At 39.9% G+C, this 25,690-nt stretch overlaps 1 protein-coding gene across 2 annotated transcripts in view; it reads right to left on the reverse strand.

The window, feature by feature from the left end:
• The window catches only part of LOC146689473 (ankyrin repeat- and BTB/POZ domain-containing protein 3-A), a 288,208-nt gene that overhangs the window by 41,634 nt on the left and 220,884 nt on the right, over positions 1-25,690 (reverse strand). For both annotated transcript variants that reach the window (XM_085437119.1, XM_085437118.1), the window contains exons 3-4: positions 16,997-17,204; positions 2,354-2,506 (exon numbers count right to left, since the gene is read on the reverse strand). In XM_085437119.1, coding sequence (XP_085293245.1) covers positions 2,354-2,506; positions 16,997-17,204 — 361 coding nt within the window. The remainder of the gene's footprint in view (positions 1-2,353; positions 2,507-16,996; positions 17,205-25,690) is intronic.

A 25,690-nucleotide genomic window follows, 5' to 3' on the forward strand; every position in this document is an offset into this window, starting at 1 on the left:
TCTGGTTCAGTACTTTTCTTAAGCAGCTTCTCTCCAGGTAAGGCTTCTGCTGTGACTCATTATTACCCACTCACGTCCCCCGTAAAGCCTCTTAATCCAAGCATCTGTCACAACTGCAGTTTCCACAGAGAAACCTTTGCCGGATGTTGGTCTACATATACATGACAGTTAAATCTGACATATGCAAAGAGATGCATTAATTGGCACCTCGAAGTAGTTCATTTATTAGTTCTTTACAAATACATGAAAAGTGAAAAGACTCTTAACCCGGTGACTCTGTGACAAATTACAAAAAGATTACAGAGTAAGCGGCGACGAGGTAAATATGGTGCACGGCTTTGTAACCGCTGTGGAGTGTTTGCAAATGAGGGAAGAAAGAGAGGGCGAGCGAGGCGAGACTGTGAGTGAGTCAGAAACAAATACAGAGAGAAGATTTATAGGTTACTGCTGTCCAAGAAAGAAGGACAAACACAGTTCGTTTAGCAACTGACAAGCCTCATGAAAAAGCTTTTAAATTTTACAGTGCGAGGCGAAATTCAGTTCACTGTGGGGCTACGATGAAATGTTAACATGTTGTTAATGTTGTCATTAATAATAAAACAATACAGGGTGTGCTCCTGTGAACTAAAGGCCGGCGCACACTTTTTGTCTATAATCCCCACATTATTCCATTAATCACACTCATTTGTTTAGTTTGGCTCCATATTTTCTCCCGGCTGTCCTTGCCATCCCTAGTCAGTCTTTACGCTCCACTCAGCAACAACCGCAGTGGGTGAAAACAATGAAGCCAATGCAAAAGTGTCAAAAACTGCAGCCCAGCTTTAAATGTATGACGATCCCCACAGATTCCCATTTTAAGATTAAATAAAAAATAAACTTAATGAATAAACTCACACAAATTAAATTGTATTAAAGGGCTAAAGTCATGTGTAATTGGGGTGTGGCTGGTTGCTATTCATCACAGAGGTCCTCTAATCTATGTTTGTGCCCCTTAAACCATTTAATTGTAATTATCTAAAAAATATGTTTTAAAACCGAATCCAAGAATCTGTGCTCCAGTTTTGGTTAACATTTAATGAGCAAGCTTCTTTCCACCGATTAGTAACTTTCCTTGTAAGATAGTTCAGCCACATCTGGTTACCCCCCACCCAAAAAACAACAACAATAACAAAAAAACATGATTATGATGGTCAAAATGCTTGTGCTGAGGTTTCATAATCATAGTCTACAATGACCAATTAGTGATGAATATCTATTTCCATCTTTTATACGCAGTCTGTGGAGTTACGATCGTATGTGTCCTGTAATTTTTATGGGAAGCCATCAAACAGCTGCTGAAGGACTTCACTAAATTTGCCACTCGTGTAAACCTGCAGGTAATGGTGGAAAAGTCAAGGGATGATAAAAGTCAGTTAGATATCCCTAAATGCTGCTTATTTATATAAAGCTGTAGACAAAATGGCTTCATTGCACAATATAAGAGTTAAAATGAATTTACGTGTGGGGATTTATCCATTAATTGCTGTATTGTCATAGATAAAGTGCATGTATTTGCCAGCCAAACTGACAGACCTACAGCAGACTGAGTTGTTTTGAAGTTGCCAACTGACGTCAGGTAGTTGCAAAGCGGGTCCACGTCTTCAAAGCAACCATTTCATGGGCAACAGGACTGCAGTGTCATTGCACACGGTTGTAATAATGTTTTGTCCGTGTGGTGATATAGAACCAGTGTTTCCCCTGTCTGTAGCAAAGCAGCACATTCCTGCTTTCCAAAGGAGACACCAAAAGGTGGAAAGACACAGCATGAAAAAGAAAAGGAAAACAGCACCGTGCTTATGAAACTCTGCCCCCTGGTGGTGACAGTTTTTGTTAAATTCCGTAGAGGGTGATCGCAAAACACACCTTTCAATAATGAAAGGTGTGTTCGATATACAAAGATGGACACTGAGGAGGATGAATGGATGATGACATATTGATCAGGTCTGTTCAAGTCAAACTGCTCTCTTAAAATGTTTTGTCTGATGTAAACACCATGTAATAAGTCAGGTTACATGTAAACAGCTGACCTCAAATCTGTAATCAGAAAGCAAATGTGCAAGTAACTGCTGATCATGTCTCCATATTCATCTACATGTTCTAACACTGTGGATGAGATTCTGTTAAAATAAAGTGTGAGTGATTGTTGCAAGTCATTCTTGTGTTTGGTATACGAGACTTGGTTGAAGTTTATGCTAATGCAGCATCTGCTGACTGAACGTGCATGTGCAGGCTTACAGGTTTCATAAATGGATGACACTGAGCTTCATTCTCCAGCAGGTTTGTGCAGTAAATGTTATTGACATCGTATTCTTACTTTATTTGTCGGGGTTCACAGTCCACGCCGGGCAACAGCAGCCTGGCAGCCTGCCTCACATCGTCACTGTCCACAGAGAAGCTCCGTCGATGTTCAGTGTGAGCAACCGCCACCCGGATCCACTCCATCAGCGGGGGCAGCACCAGGAACGGCCTGCGGAGAAAACAGGTTCATGTGCTACTGTTTAATATCTTAATTAAGTCAGAATACATGAAGACTCACATTTAGTTTTAATTATTTATGAGAAAAACAAAAGAGTCTTTTGGGGAAATTCCATAAATGCTTATTTTTCCTAGATGGCTGGAGGGGCAGTTATGTGTGTGACAGAAAGAAAAGTCAAATCTGTGCAGCTGTAAGTGAAGGATAAACTCTGTGCTGTTAATGGAACAGAAGAGCATGAATCACACTGCCGTCTAACTGGACCGAAGTGACTACTGCAGCTTCCTTACGTGCATGGGTTGTTTTTCTGACACTGAGTCAGCAGGCAGTCTGGCACTAGTTTAAAGCAGATTAAGCCAAGTTATAAAAAAAGTGTGTGCTGCTCCACTTTTGTTTGATTGTGTGTGCATAAATGGACAGCTATTTGCACTTTTTGTAGGAGCTTTTTAGCTGAAGCGATGTTCAGAGCTCTCCTTTCAGCTGTCTGTGGCCACAGGAGCTAAATCCCAATGTCTGGAATGGGGGATGTGAACCTGTGAGACCTTTTGGCCTCCAGCTAACTTAAATTTGACAGCCTTTGAATTTCAAATGATGACATAAAGAGTAAAACCTCTGAAATTGTTTTAAAAGTCACAAACTTAGCACACTGCACAAATAGTTTGACGAGAACCAGGGAGCTGATATTCCATTGGAAAAAATGATCTGCTTCAGGTCTAAATGTAAGGATTAATATGTTATAGCTGAAGAGAAATGATCTACCTAACCTGGAAAACGATGTTAGCTGATGAAGGTTTGTTTGGAGGTTCATTCTACAAACTAAGGTGGCTGTAAGTCTGATAAGACGGAGACTTAAACAGGGAAAGTAATTTGGGTTGTTGTTAAGAGTCTAGCAGCTGGCGTCTGCTCTGTGTGTGATACAACATGACATTATTGTTTTTTTGTTTGTTTGTTTACACAGGTGTTTTGTGTTAGAGTTCTCTGTCTACACAGCATTTCGTCAAATTAATTCAACACAGAAGGAGATACCATCAAGAAAATATGTAAACATAAAATTGTAATTTCTAGCACGCACGCACACACACACACACGCGCACGCACGCACGCACGCACGCACACACACACATACATGCTGGTAAAAGGCTGACAAAAAAATACTTAGTTTAGCTTTAAATTGTTTTTCTTTTCAACTTTTTGACATATTTGTAGAAACGATGGGAGATTTTTATATTAAATACAGCCAAAATTTCAAATAATGAAACTTAGGCCCAACAAACCAGTCAAAGCAGGTGGCTGCTCCTCCTTGAGCCTACCTCTGCTGGAGTTTTTCTTTCCCACTGTTGACACTTGCTTGCTCACGGGGGTCTTGTGCTCACTGGGGTTTACTTTCTATGATTTTATGGTCTTTACCTTACAATATAAAATGCCCTGAGTGGACTGCTGTTGCAAACTGGTGTGATATAAATAAAATTAAAACTAAAAGTCTATTTAATTTCTGTCCAGGCAAAAGATCAGGTTTCTTTTTTTTCCACTTGTGGTTCAGTGCAAATACAGCATTTTACTGATATATCAGTGTGTTAGCATAAAGATTCTCATATAACAGAGCAGAAGAAGACAGCATGGAAATCAGTGAGTATAAATGGTGACAGGCAGAGCCAGAAGTTTTTCTCTTGTGTCATATTTAAAGTGTAGCACCTTAAATACACATCTGAAGACACTAGGTCCTTGAGATCCAGTACAATCAAAACCCATAAAAGACTTTACATTTGTACACTTCTTTCTTCTACAGGAGTGACTGTGTATAAAGAAATGTGAAAGTTGAGAGTTGTGAGTGTATAAAACAATCAAATAAAGCAAAACGCCAAATAAAGACTTTTTTTTTAAAGTTGAATTTAAAATAACACACAAAGTAACTAAATGACTCTGGTCTTAATGTTGCTCTGAGTCACTACTTGTGCCCAAACCAACCCATTATCATTTCTCATGAGTCACGCATCAGCCTAACTTCCTAAACACAACCCAATAAGAGGCAGTGTGAAAGCCATCTGGAGCATCACACAGGCATTCGAGACATTTTTACTGACTCATTTTGAAAAAGGTCTAAACCTCTGTGACTTCAAAGCCGGTCACAGCCCTGGTGACGGTTCCTGTTGACGTCACAGTTCACGCAAGCGATGACCGACGAGTCAACCATAATCAAAGGCTCTGACTGCGAGCACAGAAACTCCTCCCTCCAGCTGTTCAAACCTGTTCAAGCCATTCCATAGAAAATGAGTTTAGAGGAAGGGGGAGAAGCTGAAACAGCTTGTTTCACAAATGCCTAGGAAATAAGTATAACAGAAAAAGGATTATTATGAACTGTAAATCATGCAAAGCTACTCTAGCTCAAAAATAATAAATATGGAAATATGGATAAGGAAATAAAAAAAAAAAACACAAAAAAAATAAATATATAAACTCTAAATCTTCTAACTCAATCATAATTTATTTATATATCAAAAATGTAAAAGTTACCGTATTACTAACATTTCCAAAATAAATCATATAAAAATTAAATAATATTGCTAATGTGATCTTCTCAGGTGAAAATTAACTCTTCAAACTGATAATATCAGCACGTTGTCAGGTTCATCATGTGCAGTTTGCTTTGGTCATCTTTCAAATTTAAAAAAAAAAAATCACTTACCGTATTTCCCGGACTACAAAGCGCACCTGAATATTAGCCGCACAAGCTAAAATCAGGGGAAAATCCTGTTTTGTACATACATTAGCCGCAAAAAAAACAAACAAAAAAAAACAATCCAAAAAAAAAACCATACATTAGCCGCACCTGACTAAAAGCCGCAGGTGTTTCAATGTTGACTTATCATATATAAGAGAATATGCACAAAAGGAATTGTCAGGAAAGAGATGGCTGTTTGGAGACACACCCCTTTTATTAATATTTTGAAAAACAAGTTATGGGTACATATTTGCACAACTTTTTAGGTATATGTAAAAGTAGCAGTAATTACAAGTACGAAACATGTACTGTGCTTCATAAACGAGTAACAAATGTAGTACATAACAATAACCTACAGCACATCAGAAAAATAGATTCGGCCTACCTTTTAGGCTCAGGTGCAGTGACACGGCTTTAACAAGAAGAAAAGTCAGTCATTCACCACCATCTTTCTCTTCTTCCTGCGCACTAAAACCACCAAAGTCCTCTTCTCCAGTGTCGAAACGAACAGGCTTAGGGTGGCTTCGTCATCCACTCTCAGCTCCTTTCCTTCGTTGTCACTTTCAAAACCAAAGAAATCCTCGTTGTCAGTGTCAGAGTCGAACACCCTCTGAAGGGCCGTGGCGGTGTCCTCCTCTTCATCATGCAGCAGTCCAGCCCTTCGAAATCCGTTGGTGATCATGGATGTTTTCACACTTTTCCACGCTGTCAGATTCCACCGGTGGAGTTGAGCATAACTTGCTTTTCGGAAGTTTATCGCCGCTCGTCATCCACACCTCCCGCTGAACGTGTAGCGCTACTTTGAAGTTTGTTTTTCGCGCTACTTGTACGGCACTATGTTGCCTGGCGGATGGACATGTGACCACTGACCAACATACCACTCTTGAACCCCGATACTGTGTGTCTGATCACATGCCCTTCCGCCAGGCAACGTAGTGCCGTACAACAGCGGAACAAACAAAACATATGACGATATGACAAAATCATGGACAATCCATAGAAAAGCCGCACCTGACTAAAAGCCGCAGGGTTCAAAGCTTGTGCAAAAAGTAGCGGCTTATAGCCCGACAATTACGGTAATAAAGACTCCAGCTGAACACTGAGAGCCACAAACTTTCTAATTAAAGATGCCCTTACTGATATGTGAAAAGGCAGCAAGTCAATGTTCATAAGTTATAACTCGGAGAGTGGAGAACAGAAAGAGATCTAGATGCTACAACCTCCCTAAATTCTCTTATTACCCTCTTTAATCAACATCAGTAATGGGTCTCGCCTGTCTGACAAGTTCATATTTCATCATTTGTTTCCTGTACAAGTATGTGTGTATGTGTGTGTGCTTGTGTGTTTTTATTATCTCTCCCTCATAAACACAGACTTGTGTTGTTGTGTCCGTTATTAATCATTTCTCCTGTCCAACAGCAGCTAAATTCAGGTCAGGCATTCATCAGATATTTTCAGTTTTACCACAATGATGTTTTACTGAGTAAAAATGGACAGGATTGAAAACAAATCTGTTCTCGTGACCTTCTCAGATCTTCATAGCCTTGAACTAAAACTAAACCATAACTGTAATTTACTTTCTTCTTAAAGTTGTTACATGAGCAATTCCACTCTCATGGTATTAGCCCAATTAGCAATTAGCATAGCTTAGTATACAGACTCAAGGCAGGGAGTAGTTCCCATGTTCCTCTGGGCTTACATGGCGTATAAGCCAAACTTGAATATGTTTCCTGGTCTGTATAATGTGACATGGGCTTTCATAGAAACACCTTAAAAGTGGTTAATAGGGTTCTTTGTAAAACTGAGAAATACAGACAACCATTCACAGCCACAGCCATCAAATACTTCAAAACACAAGATGTAATGGGAAACTTAAATTTAAAACTTGAACAAAAGTGAACAGTAGCTGTTAGGGGATGACGATATAAAAACGTCCATCGTTTCATTTTACGCTATCGTTTGTTTCGCAGTGTCGCAAAATAAACTGTTTACGGCAATATTTTTTTCATCGTTTTGATGGTCACTGTAGTGGCTATATTAATTTTTTAAGTTCTCTCTTTCTCTTATATTTAATATAACCACACTACAGACGGACAAGCGCCTGTTTTTATGCGTTGTGGTTAGCAACAACGACGGTAACACCATCGCGTGTCCGCTTGTTTATGTTCCACATAACCCTTTCACAATAAAGCTCAAGATCCTGTTGAGACTTTTCAAAATAAACTAAACCACGTGAAAGAGCAGATTATTTACGGATGAGAAGTAAAAAAGAGCCACCAGGTGCTAAAAAATAAACCTTAGACTCAAACGTTAGAACAGGCTTTTCCCCGCAGCACGCCGTGTAATAAATACTCACAGAGAAAACGACGGCCGTTACAACTTATGTCTAAAAATGTGTAGCTTCATGCATCTTTTAAAACACTCGACTCCAGCTACATGACGCACAGCTGGAAACACTTCCCGCAAGTCGAACTGCCCGAGATTCACAGAATTTACAGAAAATGTTACATTTTTGTGATTTATATTGTTATCGGACGATAGAATTCTTATATCGGGATATGAGATTTTGGTCATATCGCATAGCCCTAGTAGCTGTACAGTACATTCCCAGGTATTGCACAGTACACCCTCCTGAAACCAATAAGAGTCAGTGCTTCAGTCCACCTGTATTGTGCTGTGCTGTTCAGAGACTTATCGCCTTCTTAAAGGATAGAAATACAAAGCCTCACATCTTCCAGCAATCAGCACAGTGCTCCCCCAGGAGCTGCCTGCCAGTTAAAACTATCAGAAAATTAAGTCAGGTATTCCCGATAAGTGCAAAGTGGAAATTATATCACAAAGCACTATTCTGGAGAAACATCTGATAGTGAAATGCTCAGTGAGCTGGCAGTGCTCTTGGATATCCAGTCACTCTAATTTCACACCACATGTGGACATTCACTGGAGCCAGAGAAGAAAACCTAGATGGAAAAACAGGTAAAAAATGTTTTTTTCTATTCAGCTGCCTCTTTAAAAGAAAAATTCACTCAGGCAAGACATGAAACCACTTCCTTGTGTCGAAGAGGGCTCAATTTAAAAAAAAAAAAAAAAAAGCATCTTTGTCGAGCAAAGCTAATACTCATAGTTTTCTCCATGAAAATGGAGCAGAACAGAGGTATTCTGGGCAAGATTTGTTTGAATAATTTTATATATTTATTTTTGTGTATTGTACTAGCTCCAGCAAAGCATTTTGTTCCATCTAATACACAATAATCATAGGTTAGCGTAAATGTTGTTGCTACTTGTTCCTTCAGAAACAGCATTTTATCCAAAAAGTTTAAGATAAAAAATGATTTGTCATTAAATTCCCCCCCCACTGTGTTTGTTGTTTTATGTATTGATTGTTCACCATTAGTTTCGTTAGCAGAATTAAATTTGGATACTTTATATTAATAACACTTATGAAATATTTTCCTAAGTGTCAACAGTCCACTTTTATTTAACCTCCTGTGGTGTAAGCTTTTTGTTTTTTTAAGAAAATGAGGGATATGTTTATAATTATGTTATTGTTATATATTTTTGAAGATTCACAATCCTAAAAACAATATGTGTTACAGAGTGTGCTGGGATGATGTATTCTTGTAGGCCAATCCAGAACTTAGAATTCCCCCAGGTGTCTCAACAAAATCCCAATGGGAAATACTTATTAAAAAAACCAAATTCCTCTCTCATCCCTGCGGGCGATTTATCCTTCTAGCTCGGATCCTCTAACTGTCTCTAACAGATCCTCTGAGAGCTTGAGGGTCCTGTATATTTGCTGTTCCTAGGACTGCGCTCTTCTGGACAGAGATCTTGGATGTTGTTCCTGGGATCTGCTGGAGACACTCGCCTCGCTTGGGAGTCACTTCACCGAGTGCTCTGATTACCACTGGGACCACTATTACCTTCACCCTCCACATCTTCGCTCAGCCCTTGGTACTTTTCCAGCTTCTCGTGTTCCTTCTTCCTGATGTTGCTGTCATTGACTATAACTTCCAATCACTATGGCTGTCTTCCTTTGCTTGTCCACTATGTCCGGTTGGTTAGCCATCACCACTTTGTCTGTCTGTATCTCGAAGTCCAATCAGATCTTGGCTCGGTCATTCTTGTTCCTATTGTTAGCCACTTCTTCTGTCTGCTGGTGGTAAATACCAGGCAGGGGCCTGTCATTCCATGATGGCTCTTCTCCTTGCTCCTCTTCTTTCTTGGGTTTCTGCAGCCTGAGCACACGGTCAATTGTGGTTGTAGTTTCCATTCTCTTGTATTTGTTGTCATATCAAGTCTTCTTGTTTCTGTAGATTTTCTTGTGTGTCTTGTTCCAGTCTTTACTTCCCATCTGTCTGATTATCTTCACCTGTGTGGATCACATGCACCTGTGTCTCTATCGCCTCATATTTCTAATCCATAATTACTCCCCAGAGTATATTCATACATCTCCCTTTGTCAAATCCTACTATTGATTTCCCTGCTTGTGTTCTGTGTTCCCTGGACTCCTGGTTCATGTAACCTTTTGTGATTCAGCCAAAGACTCATTTGTTTCTGCCCACATGTCCTGGTTTGGGTCCTCTCCACTTCAACCTCACAATGATAAATTATTGTAAAAAAGAGATTTGGTTAAAGACTGAACAGACTGGACTGATCTAAAAGACTCTTCTTCTCTTGGCAGCATGTTCCATGTACATCCTACTCATTTCTAATAATTATCCTATCAAGCTTGTAAAGTGGTGCTTTTCTCTACCCTGCATTAGCGAGCAAACAGAATAACCCTGGCTAATATATACTTTTTGGAGTGTCTTACTCTCTGAAGTGGGTAATTTGTAGACAATTACAAAAACATTTCTTTCACATGGTTTTCATTAGCGAGCTTTCTCCTTTTTATAGTTATACACCCTTTTATATCCTCTTTATAAACTAAGCTATTCAGGATACTTGAAATCATTAGTACTGATCGAGTTACATGTAATTTTGACTCACCAGATCCCAGTTTAAATGATAATAACACAGGATATTTTCCTTCAAGGCCTTTAAACCTATGAGGAAGTCTCAGATGGACATTGGGAAACCTTAAAGCATCAAATTAAACAGGCTGATTTCATGTTACAGTCAGTTAAATTATATTGTAGGTCCATCAGTAAAGGTCTGTTCAGAGCTTTTCTCCCTTATGACCCTCTAGCAACTATAATTTCTTAGAGAAAAAAATTTTTTTCCAACACGAGCCCCGTACCCAAGTGAGAGAAACCATCAGTGATGGCTATGCTTGCTGTTTATGCAGGCGTCTGGTAAATCTGCTGTAAGCACATGTTTTATCAAGGCACCAGCTTTCAGATACTGACGTTTTACTACTCAACACTGTGTGTGCATCAGTTTCTCATTCCATAACTCAGTCTTTCCTTGTCTGTACACCAACAGTGTGCCAGGAACTGAACTGCATTTAAAAAAAGGAGGGTTTTCCTTTCTGCTTAGCATTTGGCTGACCAATGCAACAATGCAGAGCTCCTCCCTTTTCACTGAGCTTTTGGAAGATGTATTTTACATTGCAAGGTTTGAAAAAGAGGAGAGACCAAGTCTGGAATGAAAACACTGCGGGAAATGTTATCCATCGATGCAGACAGTTGGCCTGCAGCAACATACAACAGCCAGAACTGCCAGAGTAAAAGAGTAAACGTCTGTTCCAAATTACCAAATACATCAAAGCAGCTCTCTCACTACTTTTACTTACCACTAAACTTAAAAATTGAAGTCTTGCAGAAACATTTCTCTTCTTCTAAAGCAAATTTACATCAGGTAAATATTCAAAGCTCAGGTGTAAAAGTCATTGCAGTAATTTTTCACCTCACTGAAGCTCGTCTGAAGTTCCCCCAAAATAACCCAAAAAGATGATCTTATCTCATTTGATCATATTCTGTCTTCCTCTCATCCTGCTGTGTCTTTCAGGCCCTTTTTGACTTGTCTTCAACCTTTCAGTTGAATGCTAAATAGAGAATTTTCTCTCCGGGGGCCTGAACCTGCTGACATGTCACTCAGCCTGACATTCCTAGTGCTCCCCGGGGTCGTCAGGATTGAGTTTCTATCTCTGCAGAGTGGAAGAAAGATGTTTGAATATCTGTCCATCCGTCCATCCAAGAAAAGTCCCTCTAGTTCCCATCAATCTGCTCAAGGCCTAGGGAAGTGTCAGCGCTGAGCAGCACACAGCTTCTTACCAGATCGCTTGTGGTGCGAAAAACTTGTGCGAGGGTCAAGGAACATTTGCACTAACTGGTATAACTGACAGTGGCAATGTGGTTGAAAGGATGAAAATACCTAAATGCCACCAGGAACAGCATTTGCTTCTACACGTAGACAAAAATTTTTCTCTAAAATGATCACATATCAGCAGTGTTGGGGAGTAACGGAATACATGTAGAGCCGTTACGTATTTAAAATACAAAATATGAGTAACTGTATTCCGTTACTGTTACCGTTTAAAAAGCTGGTATTCAGAATATAGTTACTTTGTTGAAATAAATGGATTACACTGCGGTACTTTCCTGTTTCATTTTGTCGCGGGTCAGGACTGTTTGGGTTTTGTTTGACAACTACGTTCTGTAGTTCCAGGCGGCAGCTTTACGGTTGCCATGGTTACATGGCGACACGCTCTCTCTCTCTCTCTCTCTGCGACTGTGTGTTTCCTGGGTGAGAGAGCGCCTTTTCGTTGTTGTTGTTGTTGTGCTAAGCTAACAGGCAGAATGCTACAAGCATAGCTCTAAAGAATGTAGCATCATGGGCAGTGTAGTCCGTGTTGCAGGGAGAATGGACTGCCATACACGTAATGGGTCTGTGAGCGCGAAGAGGGAGAAAAAGGGGAGTGGAAAAGTACGAGTTGTCATGGAGCAACAACAGGAGCTGGAAGCATGTAAATATAATAATAACCACTGCAGCCAAGAAGAGAGCCTGACGAGCCCAGTTGTAAGTAAGCTATTAAGACTCGACTGTACACCGTGTTCGTGTTTTCCTCCGAAACAATAAGTTCCGTTGGAGCAGCCTTTCAACGTCTCTCTCTGTCTCTCGCAAGAAAAGTTGACCCAGACAACAAAGTAAAGCTATTTTTCGGCTACGAGCCAACAGGGACCCCGCCGTATTAGTCAGAGGTCCCTTTACTACAGTTCGGAGACGCGGACCTTCAGTAATAGTAATAAATCACACAGCAATAGTACATTCACGTTGTTGTAAAAAGCATGATAATATATTAAGTAATCCAAAGTATTCAGAATACATTACTGTCATTGAGTAATGTAACGGAATACGTTACAGAATACATTTTGGGGCATGTATTCTGTATTCTGTAATGGAATACATTTTAAAAGTAACCTTCCCAACACTGCATATCAGAGTGTGCTAGGTTTCCTTTAGTTTGTTGCTACCCCACTGGACCTGTCTGGACTAGACTGATGTCATTTTTTGACAAAAGGTACCACCATTAGCTAAGCTATTGTAGTCCATCTTATTAGTTTACTAGTCAACTGTTACTGGTAACACCCTAGTTACACAAGCTTAGAGACTAGTCAGCACCCCCCTGGCAACCACTTGTTGCTAGGTTGCTGGAATTGCTGCCAGATGCTAGGTAGAATTGGTTGCAAAGAGGTATACAATGCAGCAACAAAAATCTCCTTGCAGTTGCTTTGGTCATAGTTTGCATGGAAGTTTCCAACTTGGCTGCAAACACTCACCAACTAAACCAACTACTGTCTAGGTGGTAGTGAAACAGAGAAGGCTCCCTTTCAACTTCCAGGCTTAAGCAGTGAAGCAAATCTTTTACTTTAAGAACAAACCTACTGTTGAACTCTTCACAGTTTTACTACCGCCCTGTATGTAGTTGTCTAACATTTCCATACAAGTTTTTGTCTGCCAGCCAACCAAAACAAAGGCACCTGCCATCCCCTGTGACGCCCAATCAGATGGCTGCCCCTCCCTGAGCCTGTTTCTGGCAAAGATTTCTTCCTGTTAAAAGGAAGTTTTTCTTTTCGACTGTCGCTTGCTCATAGGGGGGTTGTTTGATTGTTGGGGTTTTCTCTATAGGTTCTTTACCTGTTGTTGTGAATTGGCACTATGTAAATAAAATTAAATTGAATTAAACTGAACTGTGGCAATCTGCTAAAGGGCAAAGAGAACACAGTTTTTTTTTTTGGTACACCAAGCTTTTTGCAACCAATTTCACTGAACAACCCCAAGCAACAACTCCCAATTCAATTTGGGAATGCACCTTTTTCCCTAGTGAATAGAAGTTGCCGGGGGATCACTGACTCGTCTTTAGCCCTGCAGGACTGGAGCCTAAACTTTCCATGTTCTTTTTTCTTTTTAAATTCAAAAGTATGAAACATGTAACATTATAGAAATTCTTTTAGATCCAAATAGTAAAACAACACAGATGGGGAAAACGGGAAAAGATAAATAAAATAATGTCAAATCAGACTAAACAATGCAAAATAAAAGTACAACTCTTGGTCCTTTAGCTTAAATCTGACCTAAACGGTTTAATAAACTCAATCCATCGTTTACAACAGTATCTGCTTCAAGTTAATTTTCCCATTGCAGATACACCAGTTTCACATCAAACCAGTGTAATGTTGGTGGTTTTAGACAACATTGTTCCCAGTAAACTTGCAAATATAGAAACGGATATAGAATCATAAAGATGTTAGAAAAAAAGAATAAAGAGCTGGGGAAAGGCCATGACTTTACGTGTTCAGATGATATCCATTCACTTACAGCGGGTAGATTATTCTCTGTATATGACCACAGTTACAAACAACAAAAATACTCCTCAGTCTCTCGTTTTCTTTCCCTCTCCATACACAGAACTGATGAAGCTCCAATTTGCATTTTTAGCAGGTAGATAGCACTGTATTAATCAAGTGCAACAATTGTGCTGTTATGGAATAATTTTGAAATAATAATAGCTATGAATTTTTTTTAAATAGCTGAGCATAGTTAACTGACTGAAGCAGAGGAATAACTATTGCTCATTTTAAGCTCTTTTACTGTGCAAAATTGATCACAAGGCGAGTTCCACTTAAAAGTTTTGACATATTAAGCTTTCTTTTTGCGTTTGTTGCTGACAATCACTGGTTTTCTTGAACCCATAATCAGTTTTTTCCAGGAAATAAACCAGTATATTCTCTGTCTTTGTTCAGATTATCACCAGTCAGTGGTAAATCCTTGTAAACAACTGAGAGCAGAAATAAAAGCCATGTGCTAATCTTGTTATAGCGTAGACAGAGCATTCAAATTCTAAAAAGGAAAGAAAATGGAGGGACAAACCCAAGCCACATTAACTTACCATTTTCCCAGCAAGTTTCTTTAGTGGATTGCCACTTGCACTCTATCCAGCCATCTATTTTCTCAACTGCTTATCCAACTTAAAGTCTCAGGAGAGACTGAAGCCTTATCACAGCTGACACTAGGGCCCTGTGCTTCGTACGTCGCTTACTACATCCAAGATCAAATGAAACATCCAAGACCAAATCATCGCGCTAACTCTGAGCTCGCTATTCCGGTTCCCCGAACACACCTGTTGTTGACGATTAGTATAGCTGGATGAAGTAATGTGAGATCACTGGGTGGCCCAACAGGGGCTACGCATCGATAGTAGAAACATTGATCGGCAACCCTTTGATTGGTCGGCGAAAATGTCGAAGGAGCGCGCTCGGTATTTTTCGGCAGCAGAGCAAGAACTCTTGAGTGAGGGATTTCAGGAGTTTCAGAGTTTAATTAAAACGCAAGGGAACACTGCAAAGGCTGCAAAAGCAAGGAGAGAGGGCTGGCAGGAAGTTGCTGACAAATCAAACTCGTAAGTAATTCAATAATAACAATAATAATGGAGTGGATTTATATAGCGCTTTTCAAGGCACCCAAAGCGCTTTACAATGCCACTATTCAGTCACTCTCACATTCACACACTGGTGGAGGCAGCTACGGTTGTAGCCACAGCTGCCCTGGGGCAGACTGACAGAAGCCAGGCTGCCATATTGCGCCATCGGCCCCTCTGGCCAACACCAGTAGGCGGTAGGGTAGATTTATCATATCACACCATATTATCCAATATTATATTACATTATATTATATTACATTATGTTATATTATATCCCCTTTCACATTAGAGCCACAACAGGACCCACTAGAACATGGGAACAAGTAAAAGTGAAATATAAGAATATTCTACAGAATGGTAATATTTATCACTTATATTGCTTGTCGTCTCTTGGAAAGAGACCCTGGAATACTCTGTTTGTTTGTTCATAACAGCAACCAAGAAAAGGGCAGAGCAAAAAAAAAGACAGGTGGTGGTCCTGCACCCCCTCGTCAACAAGTTGGTTAAGTAAATAATACCCTCACGGGAATATCGATATCTCTCTATGAGCACACTGTCGCGCTGAGCTAAAGGATCCTGTCTGTCCCGCAATATACGCTGAATTCTGAGGACTCTCCTTATCAATCTTACACCTTCCGCAATGGGTTGCTCGCGTAAACGGACAGGACATGGCTGCGACAGGCTTCCCAAATCCACCTTCGCTTTTATAGCCGTGGTCTCTCATCTTGATTACACGAAGTAATTTACAATTACTACTCTGAAATATGAATTACATCTGTAATAATCACATACATGTAATAGAATGTTAATAGTACATTTCCCTTTTTTAGGGAATGACCTGTATGTATCTGTGTGAAATCAATAAAAGGATCAAGTGCTGCATTATCTTTAGTTACATTGATGTTATTTATTTATGGTGAAACAGTGGTGGAATATCGCTGTTGCTTTCGTATGAATGACGCGGACATACCTGCGTGGCTGCGATCTAATCCTGTTTACATAAAGTAAACCTGCTCCCCAGCAGGTTTACGCTTACGGCTCTGTTGCTATGACAGCAAGTCCCGGATGGGCTTCGGGGAACCGAACGATCCAGGATCACGCGAAATCGTCAACAATCTCATCCAGCTAACTCACTTAGCGCAGTACGAAGAACAGGCCCAAGGTGAGAGGCTGGATATAACGTGGACGTGTCTAACACATAGAGACAGACAGCCACTCACACTCACATCCACACCTGTGGACAATTTAGAATCACCAAATGACAAGAAACTGGCCCCATGAGATCTAATACCAACTTTTTAGCTATGAATTTTACTTTAATGAGTTGACTTTGAATAACATGCATAGCACTCAAATGCATGAGTGGTTTAGCTGCTGTGAGGATCTAATTTGGGGAGAAACCAACCCTTAGACCTCAGATTTTATCTGCACCTCCTGAGGTCACGCCGAGTATTTCTGAGAAGCTCTGAGATATATTTATGCATTGCAATCCCAAACTGCTGGTTCAGTAAGGTTAGTCTAGAGCCTTCCCAAGCTCCTTACCTGCCTGCTTCAGCTGTCAGCCCATGTTGCTGACTAAAAGACTCCTGCCCTTTTACATGCACACAGGGAAAGTAAAGTCATTACTGCAGACAGACAGGGTGAGTGGGAGGAGACGTTACTGAAATAATCTCAACGGGCCAGGTTAACAAGTGCAGGATGTTTTGCTTCCAGGACGACATGTTTTGTGCATTATTGCTCATCTTTTAAAAATGCTATCGATTATTCAGTTTTCTCCTGGGATTACAGAATTTAAACTATTAAGCTGAGTCAGCTGGATGGTCTCTTTGAGCTAACCTGAATGTGGTCACAGTACAAAACACCTGATTCCCCGAGTGTCTGAAGCCTCTGTTGGACTCACCTCTCAGTTTGTAAGGTGACTTTGGATGGCTCTACGTTGGGGTTTTCCCACTCCATCTGCGGGCAGTGCATGAAGTAACACAGGGTATAGAGGGCTTCGGGCTCCCAGTGCACTGTGGTGTTGGCCTTCTGGTGGACCGGAGTCCCGTTGCTGGCATTCTTGATGTGCAGCGGCTGGAGGTGGTGCATGGCCCGGGAGACCAAATCACCTGGAGGGAATTTATGAATATATCAGTGGCAGCGTGGTGGGCGATGTAAAAATAACAAACTGTAATTTATCAAGGATGAAATAATAACACTGTGTACTACACTGATAAAAGTCTTACATATCATTCTGAGAGCAAAAACCCATTTCCTACTCCAACCCTCAGACACAAAAGTACTCACGATGACGCACTCCCTCATTCACACACCCTCTGATTCAGCCTACGTGTAGTCATACACATGTGCCCGCACAATCATGAGTGGGGAAATGACTGCCTTGAAATGAATCTTACAGACATCGGGTCTCTCTCAGTGAAAACACACTCAGACATGTGTGCTCTCACTCTCAGTCTGTCCTCGTTTTATCTGTAGCACTTATTTTTCTCCCATGTTTTCCTGGGTGATGATGCACAGAGTCACAGGGAAGCTGCAGGATCTGTGTCACTGAGCATATGTGTGTGCTAAATTTAAAATTAATGAGTACAGGGTTTTTTAAAACACTGTGAATGCCTTGTTATAAGGAACAGGGTTGAATGAGTGAATGTCAGATTGGTAGATGGGCTCTCGGTTTTGGCTGGACGAAGAGCTACAAGCCTTTTCTATATTTTTAAAATATAGACTTTAAATACATCTACACTTATTAAGTAAACCTAGTGAACTACTCGTTAACGTAAATCTCTGATCAGCCAATCAAAGGTATCTCGTTATGTAGACATAACCAAGACAACCTGATGAGGAAAGGTTATTCAAACTGGGATGTTCCCACACAACCATCTGTAGGGTTTACAGAGAATGGTCCAAAGAAGAAAACATCCAGTGAGCGGCGCTTCTCTGGGTGAAAATGTCATGTTGATTTCAGGTCAAAGGAGAACGCCCAAACGGTTTCAAGCTGACAGGAAAGCTTGTCACAACCGAGGAACGTTGATGAAGATTCGAGACAAAGCGAGAAATATCAAGTTTCTGTTTTTTAACGCCAACATTTGTTTGATAGCTGCAGACTTTCACCTTCACATACAGAGGCTATTATAACCACGGCTTGTTTTTAAATAACAACACTGATAAACCATTTATGTTCACCAAAGTGTAAATTCTGTCTCATTTGTTGCTCGATGAACAAGCTATCATTAAAGACCTGTGATGCAGACAGGTTTGATGGATGTTTGACGTTCTTACTCCTCTCTCGATCTAGGCTATTCGATTGATTTTATTTTTCTCGAAAGCATGAAAGTATAGTATGCTATAAAATGAGCCTTTAGAGATGAGTCAACAGATTGGTGACTGTTTTTTAAGCCCTTTGTGATGCAAGCTCGAAGGGATTCGTATCTCCTCCTGGAATCAAACTGTGGATATTTGCTTGCTAGGCAAATGTTTAAAACACCACATTATGGAGCCACACGTAATAATAAACTGAAAAACACATGTATCCCCACAGTTAGCTAGCACTGCTGCTGGACTTCAGTTTATCTTGATGTCTCTATTAGTAACATAATGAGAGTTCAACTGTGTTGGCGGTAGCTCACATTATTTTCACAAAAGCCAATACATGACACATATTGAGAATCCAGTCACGGTTTCAGGATCACTGCAGTTTACCCTTTGATGCTTTTATCGGAGGAGTAAAGTGTAAATGAATACCCAAATGTCTTGAATAAAAAAAGGAATGAGAATATTTTGAGAGTAGTTTTTTACTGGCTTGAATGCAGATATATGGTTAATGATGTTCTCTACTTCTGTGTGCACAGCTGTCAGTGGGCACAACACCAGATGTGTTTGAATATCTGCAAATGTGGGCGATAACCAGAGGTCTGCGGGGCTGCAGCCCCAACTCATGTACCATCTTTCTAACGATCCTGAGGAGTTGCGCAAAAAAGCTTACAACTGAACAGCTGTGCGCATTAGAAACCATAACAGCTAGAGAGATTAAGTAAAATACTTTTTTTTTAGGGCAGCATAGGGTACATTTTATACTAATTTTTTTTCTTCGTCATGAATGCGGTCCGTTCATTTTGGTGTGATCTCTTTCAAGCTGTGTCTGTGCACAGCAGGAACCAGGAGCAAAAGAGAGTCAGAAGAAATTTTACAGTTCTAATAGTTTTGAAGCACTGGAGGAGGTATGAATTTCAAATTCTGAAATTTGTGACGTGTGTTGCAGAAGCAGATATTTAGCACTGACATTTTGGAAGTCGTCATTCTCTAATTTAGACAGCGTCGCAGCAGTTTATAGATGAGGTCATTAGCGATGCATTTAAGAGTAACGATGCAGCTCTGAGAGGGAAAATACTGCAGTGTGAGCCTGAGGGGTTGATTTCTCAGATAAAAAATGATACTCGTATTGATCTAATTACATCTATTTACTCAGTTTACTGGAATACTGGAGGCTCCAGGCTTGTGGAGGAATATGGACGCTCAGGTAAGGTTGATGATGCACGTACTGTATATGTGTGAGAATTGGAAGCCCTGAGCTGCAGTATAACAGCAAACACATCGCCTTCTGATCTAGTTTGATTGTTTGTTCCAAAAATATCCAGTCTGAGTAAAGTTGCCCTGTCTTGAAATCTCATTCCTCAGACAGACTGACACGGTGAATCTGAGCCTAAGGTTCTCCATCTGTCAAACTAAAGGCCTCTGACAGAGTTCACAGGCAGCCAGACGAAAACAGAGTGCGCTGCTCACAGCACTGTTTACACTCAGGCCCCGGGGAGCCTCATAGACGGCCGAGAAAGAATTAAACACATCAATGAATAATTGAAAACGAGGCAAACACGCTCAGCTTCCGTGATTGTGTTCAAGTGGAGCGGTGCTATAAATCTCCCGTCTTGAGGTTAGACATGATGAGGTACGGTCATTTCTGAGGCAGCTTCTAAAGGAGCTGAGGAAAAGCTGTAGAAATCACAGTTTGACCTGCTGTCAGGCTGATGAATTTCAGGTTGCTCGATGGGTCAGCAAAACATCAGCCTTGTACCACTGGTGGTTTCTTTTAACCATGACCACAATCCCAATCCTGCCAAGATGGACATTTACCAAACCCAGCAACTGAGTATTTTTAAGGAAGCCGCCCAAAGAACGAGGAGAAAAATAAGAAGGCTACTTCTACAGCTACTGCAGCTGTTATTACTACAATTTCAACTCCTATTTTCAATTTATTTGAATAATCCAGTTTCCAAGTGCTTTAATTCCGCAGGCATTCAGCAGTAATAATCAAAGAGGATTAGGGCCAATGGGAAAAAAAGTGGACATGTCTTTTTTTCTTCTTTTCCAGAATTCGGATTAAAAAAAAATTAGATTAAGTTCGGAATTCTGAGAAGAAAAAAAAAAATCAGAATTCTGAGAAAAAGGAATTCTGACTTTAATCTCATAATTCTGACTTTTTTCTCAGCATTCTGGAAAAAATGTGCCAACTTTTTTTTTTCAGTGGCTGTGGATATCGGTAGTTAGCATAACAACAGCAATAGCTGCTGTGACTTCAGACACGCTCACAACAGTATGAGACAAGTTTCATTATTGTATGGGGGCGGTGACACTGAGGACTTGTGAACATTGGAAGTTTTATATGCAAAACTATATATTCAGCCATGTACTTTAAAAGTTACTGCAAGCTTCTATACCCGTTACTTTAAAAAAATATAGCCTTTTGAGAATGGATTTTTTTTTTTTTTGATACACCTTGTAGTGTACAGGTAGTCCAGCTGGGTTTGGTCCAGTTCAGAAATGCTTTTGCAGTCAATGGATGCAGGAATTTTTGTAAGTGTTTTCTACCATTGAATAAATTTTCTACATACTGTGAGGTATGTAGGATGTTCACCCTTGGTAGAGATATGATCTTGGTATTTTATCTACTTATGCCTTTTACGGTATATGGATCTATCATGCTGCAGGTGAAACTCTAGAAGAGGCAACACAATTAAGTCCAATTACTGTTAACATTTTCTCGACTACTCTCCTGGAACAAGTCTTCCAGTAGGTCAACTCCATGCTGTCAAGGTCAGCCAGCGATCTAGTGATTTGCATATTATAAATCTAAACAACCCAAATAAATCCCAAAGAGTATAAATATTAGAACAGAGGAAAAGTTAATTTCATTAGAAAACAACAGAACTGATGCTCTGGCCGACCTTAGCATGCTGAGTCACTGCCTGACCACCTGATGGTGACCTTATCTTGGTGCCAGTGGCTGGGGGCAGACACATCACCAGTACCTCCCCGCACCCTCCATTATTATTATGGATCCAGACTGAGCAGTCATACACACTCATATAAAACACGGCATACACAGCACACACAACCACCTGTACACTGATGTTAGTGTTTACACCCGTATGATTGCTCTGTATCCATGTCTTGTCCTATTCTGTGCCCGGTCCTGTGATTCCAAAATAAAATGATACAAAAATAAAACTTAAAAGCTTCATTCTGGAAGATCCAGCTAACAGGTCCAACCAGTGGATGTTATAGGCGACATGCTTGCCTTAAGGCAACAATTGTTGTGATTTGGCACTGTATAAATAAATAAATTGAATTGGATTTATTACTTTTTCTGGGCTTTTTACCTTCTCTTTGAGCCTTCTTTCTGCCGATTGGTCGCCCCTCACAAACAGACTTCATATTCATTGTGTAATATGAGCATCCACTCTTGCAACATTGTATATATACTGTATGAGAGGGGGAAAGGAATGGCATAACAAGGGCTTATTAAAAATAAACTACATATCTTATAAATAAGCACAAAAAACAGTCATTACTTGCAGCTACACAGAAACTCTAGCATTTTTCTGAATGTGGTAATCATCAGTATTCAGATGCTGTTTACTGTATATTTGGATCGCAGTAGCGTTAAACTAGAACCTCAAGCAGGCGGAATAAAGTGAGCATAGAAAACCTTTCCACTCCAGGTCCCTAAGCTACTCTCCGTATGTTAACAAAGTGCGACACTGGCCTGAATATTAAGAGGAGAAGTGAGGCATTAATAAACATTAAAAAAGAGAAAACCGAGATGACTGAAGCATGCATTTACATTGGGAAACACTCTGCACAACAGGAAACAATACAGGAGCAGAGAACTGCTAACTCCTTTAACTGGACGCACTCCCCATGTGTTTGTAGAGCTTGCTGAGCAAAAGCAGATCTCTTTGGCCAATCTACATCCATAAATAGCAATCCACTTCTCTCTTTTTTTAAAGCCACATTTAACATTAGAGTCAGGCACCATGCAAATACTTAAACCACTGCTATCCCTCTGAGCAAAACCCAACGCCCGAGTCGATAATCAAGCTTTCTTTGCCTTCATTAATTGTTCCCGTGACTTTGGTTTTGTCAGCAGGACAACATTTGCTCCCATCTCCTTTGCTGTAATTATCTAAGCAACACTCCTATGAGGTTCATGCTTCATCTGATTTGAATTAATCATAAGGGACAGCTTAGTGTCTTTCTTTCTCCGAGCCAAGTCCTTCCCTTTTGGAAGGACTCATTACTGAGCAAAACTTTGTTCCTTATTACCCGTATTAAAAAAGTGACTCTGCATAAAGGAAAAACTTTCTGCTGTAACAACTTGTCACAAAAACTTTAAATTCTGTTATACAAACAACATGTTTCCCCTCAGAGTCCACAGAAACATAAAAGTAGCATCATTAAAAGTTTACAACCTTTCTTATTTTGTGCTCTTTGCTCTGTACGAGTAGCTAACACTAAATGGCTAACAGCAAGAATGGTAAAATTCCTATTGTACCTGAAAGCAGGTTGACAGTGTTGTACAAACATTAACAATGCAAGACAATACAATGTCTTCTATTTCACTCTAACCCTCCAGCATGTTTTTGTCACAAGTGTCTTCCTCTTAAAAGGGAGTTCTTCCTCACCACCATCACCAAGTGCTTGCTTGCTGGTAACATGGTGTGATCACTATTCCAGATCCACTTATCAGTTTATTAGCCACTCATTTCATTTAGTTGTGCAGACATGGTCAAGACAACCTGCTGAAAATTAAACCAAGAACCAGAATCAAGAAGAAAGGTTATTTAAGTAACTCTGAACATGGCATCGCTCTCAGTGGTCTGAGCATTTTCAGATACTGTTGGATCGACTGAGATCCCCGCCACACAACCGTCTCTACAGAGAATGGTTTGAACAAGAGAAAATATCCAGTTACCAGCAGTCAGATACCAGAACTGCTTCAAGCTGATCGGAAGGAAACAGTAACTCAACTAACCATTCATTACCACCAAGGTGTGGAAAAGAACATCTCTGAATAACACAGCAGAAAACGACCACCCTGGGCGCCACTCCTGTCATGGTAGGGTCAGATTTTGGTGCAAACAACACGAAAGCATGAATCTATCCTGCTTGTATCCATGGTTCAGGCTTCTGTTAGTGTGATGGTGTGGGGGTTATATGACATTTCATCCAATAGAGGTTGGGTTATATCTCAGGATCAGTGAAAGGTTTGAAGTGATGATGCAAAAAAACAATTCATCTAATTGTTCTTGAGACACTCCAGATCATGCTGAGAGAACTGCAAGGCAGAGAGTCCCCACAATCACTTACCTAGTCTCATTAACCAGTATATAACTAAAGCAAGTTTTGGGTTTGACGTTTTCAACCTCAACTTTTGACAGAGAAAAACCTTCACACCTCTCACTCCAGAAAAAAGTTCAAACATACCACACACTCAGCCGGGCTTCTTTATTAAAAACTACAGAATGCCTGCTGGCATCGACGTATAAAGACTCACAAAGTGTAGCTGTTTCTCCTGAATAACACTTGCTACATGTTGACATCTCAACAACACAGCTTTTTTAAATGTCAAATTTATAGGCTGTTTTCTCAGTTTGACATGAGTATGTGGGCCAGATTAAGTTTTCTCTGTCAAGGTTCAGATTGTTTTTAGAGGATATTTCACTTCGAAGTTTTTTCAGCAGGTACAATAAAGCACAATGCAATTATGTTCTTATAACGAGTAGCCACAGGGAATGTGGATTGAGTTATTGTACTGGGAACAGTCTGTACTTTGATGCAATTTAACTGTGATACATTTATCTTGTGCAATGTACGAGAACAAAACTTTAAAAAGATTTTTTAAGTTATTAGTGGAATTCAGATAATTTGCTTCACGAAGTGATTAAATGGTGTTATATTTGGTAAAATAATGCCAATCCTACTCTTGATCCGACTCTGTGGTAATGTCAATATGCTTTTGATTTGAGTTTAATGGGTTCTATTTTTTTTCACGAGGAAATTATTTACATTTATATCACAGAGTCTGAATTCTTCATGAGACTTTAACACGAAGGCAGTGCCAGTGTTGTATTGTGTAATAAATAATCCATTCCTTACTCAGTAGCTATTTTTTAAAATAGAGTGCAAACTTCCCTTTCACACTTTTTTTTTTTAATCTTAGAAGTATACTTCTATGTTTAATGATTCATTTGCGTGAATCTGTCTGTAAGCTGTATTTACACTGTAGCTTATATTTATTATCACACAATCAGAAGGGAGGACATTCATGAATTTCATTATGACCTAAAATCCTATAAACGTTCTTCCTAAACTTTTTTTCCCTTCTCGTTGCAGAATTAGGGAGGATGCAGCAGAAATTATTAATGTGAGTTCTGATAGTATTTTGACTGCAAATACACTAGACAGATATCCTGTAGCTACTCAGCATGGAGGCCCCTCTGGGTAGGAACAAGCTTAAATCCATCAAAAGACCCAAAACTTTTTAATGATAATGAGATGGATGAGATGCATGGCTGCCTTTGGAGTCACTTTATCTTTAAACCGGTTCAAAAACAATTTGGAAACAGCATACTGAAGTGTTACATCATGTTTTTGTTTTTTATTAATCTTAACATAATCTTTTGAGTTTGGCTGCCAAACATGGATCAGACAGTTTTTTTTATCCCATCCCACTTGAGGGAGTGGAGTTGAGGCCCCAAGGTAATGAGTTTGTAGCAGTTACAGGTTAAATCAAGTTAGATAGAAATGAAAAGTTATACACAAAGTGCAGTAACTGGTGTAACATCGTCATTTAAATTGTCCATCATAAGGCTTATTTACATGGGACTAATATTACCAAGATGCCTCATGTGATTTGGAAATTAGCTCCATACATCTGGATTTTATGCTGCACATTTGGGAAATGAAAAGTATGTAGTTCAATCAAATTTACAGACTTTATGCCCACATGTGGCAAAAAATGCTGACAGGAAAGTCTCTGGGTGCTTGCCACTGATCTGGCATTACACCACAGACTGTCACATTATATCTACTGCGCCTGTTGATAGAGAAAAATGTCAGCTTGAACATTGCTATATATAAGCTTACTCAAAATCCTTATAAAAGAAAGTCTTGGCACTCTGCAGCCATCTTTGTTGCTACATATTTATCATGTCTCTCTCTTACAGTGTCTGTCTTACTCTTTTACTCTTACTCTACACTCCAAACAAATTTCCAGATTCCTAGTGGACTATTACCACAGGACCTCTGTTTTGGCGAAATA

This window comes from Copadichromis virginalis, linkage group LG17, assembly GCF_057382275.1.
Source record: "Copadichromis virginalis isolate Kocher_CV1m ecotype Utaka linkage group LG17, C_Virginalis_male_GT1.1, whole genome shotgun sequence".
Classification (NCBI taxonomy): Eukaryota; Metazoa; Chordata; class Actinopteri; order Cichliformes; family Cichlidae; genus Copadichromis; species Copadichromis virginalis.